The following is a 1,019-nucleotide window of genomic DNA, read 5'->3' as shown; positions in this document are numbered from 1 at the left end:
AATGATGTACTGTACATCCTACAGAGGCATTTCCCTCCAAACTGCAGTCATGTTGCTCCAGTGGTAAAAGTGGAACTGATGAATGAATGGAGCTGATTGACCCATTTCACCTCTCTGCATCAAAATCTGTTTTCTTCCAAACTTCTGTAATTGTTTGACTGTGTGTACACAGCCTCCCTCTGTCATTCCTTCAACAACCTTCTTGAAAAGGTTGGGCTTTTCTTTTGGAATGGAATTGGCTTTACTGGAATTCTTGAATAGAACAAGGTCACTGTTTTCCCAGTAAGACAAAAGTCAAAAGTTGTTGTGGCTTTATAAGCATTGGAGGCAGTCAGATCTCCCAGACGATTCAGATCTTGAGGGTTGCCACAGTATCTCTTCCCATGGTAACCAGATGTGTTCAGATTATGCCGTGGTATGTGTGCTGAACTTTGGACCCCGTTTCTGGTGAAATGAGGGTAAAATGATGAACAGAAAAAGAAGCCTGACCTGTATTTTATGCCTCAGCAGATGGGCTCCTCTTTGGCCATCTGTGGTAGCTTTTTAGGCAGCGGGAAGACAAAACAGTGCTTGCATATCTTTCATCCTGCATGAAAACCATGTTTACCCCAATTTTGGGAGGTTTTTATTATTGATGTTACTCTTGAACGGTCACATGGTCTCTAATGTGCTGAGTAGGTTTCATAACCACAGAGCCAGTGACACCCATTAAAGCCCTGTTGTATAATTTGTCATTTTGAAAATAAAGGTTTTAGGGGCATTCAAATGCAGCTGTAGTGAACACATTGAGCTATCTGGAGAAAATATGGTCCATACAGCTCGGACAGTATCCTATTTAAAGTTCCCCTCCAGTCAGATCTCCTTGTTCCTACAGTGTGCTGTTTGAATGCTGTCTGTGCAGAGTTTTACACTAGAAGGATGTTTTCACATTCATCTGCTGAAAGTGGAAAGTTTCTCTGTGCTCATTGAAAATCTGATTTTAAGGGGCGGGGCCTACCAGCATGATTTGTGACATCACA

The 1,019-nt window shown here is 42.1% G+C and overlaps 1 protein-coding gene across 1 annotated transcript in view; it reads left to right on the top strand.

The window, feature by feature from the left end:
- Nucleotides 1–655: 655 nt before the first annotated feature.
- The window catches only part of nyx (nyctalopin), a 7,645-nt gene continuing 7,281 nt past the window's right edge, over nucleotides 656–1,019 (top strand). Inside the window, exon 1 of the mRNA XM_035675944.1 lies at nucleotides 656–674. Within this exon, the coding sequence (XP_035531837.1) occupies nucleotides 656–674 (19 nt within the window). The remainder of the gene's footprint in view (nucleotides 675–1,019) is intronic.

Source organism: Morone saxatilis, unplaced genomic scaffold (genome assembly GCF_004916995.1).
Source record: "Morone saxatilis isolate NCDOM2014 unplaced genomic scaffold, NCSU_SB_2.0 Contig5, whole genome shotgun sequence".
Taxonomy (NCBI): domain Eukaryota; kingdom Metazoa; phylum Chordata; class Actinopteri; family Moronidae; genus Morone; species Morone saxatilis.
This window is presented reverse-complemented; position numbering and strand designations above follow the sequence as displayed.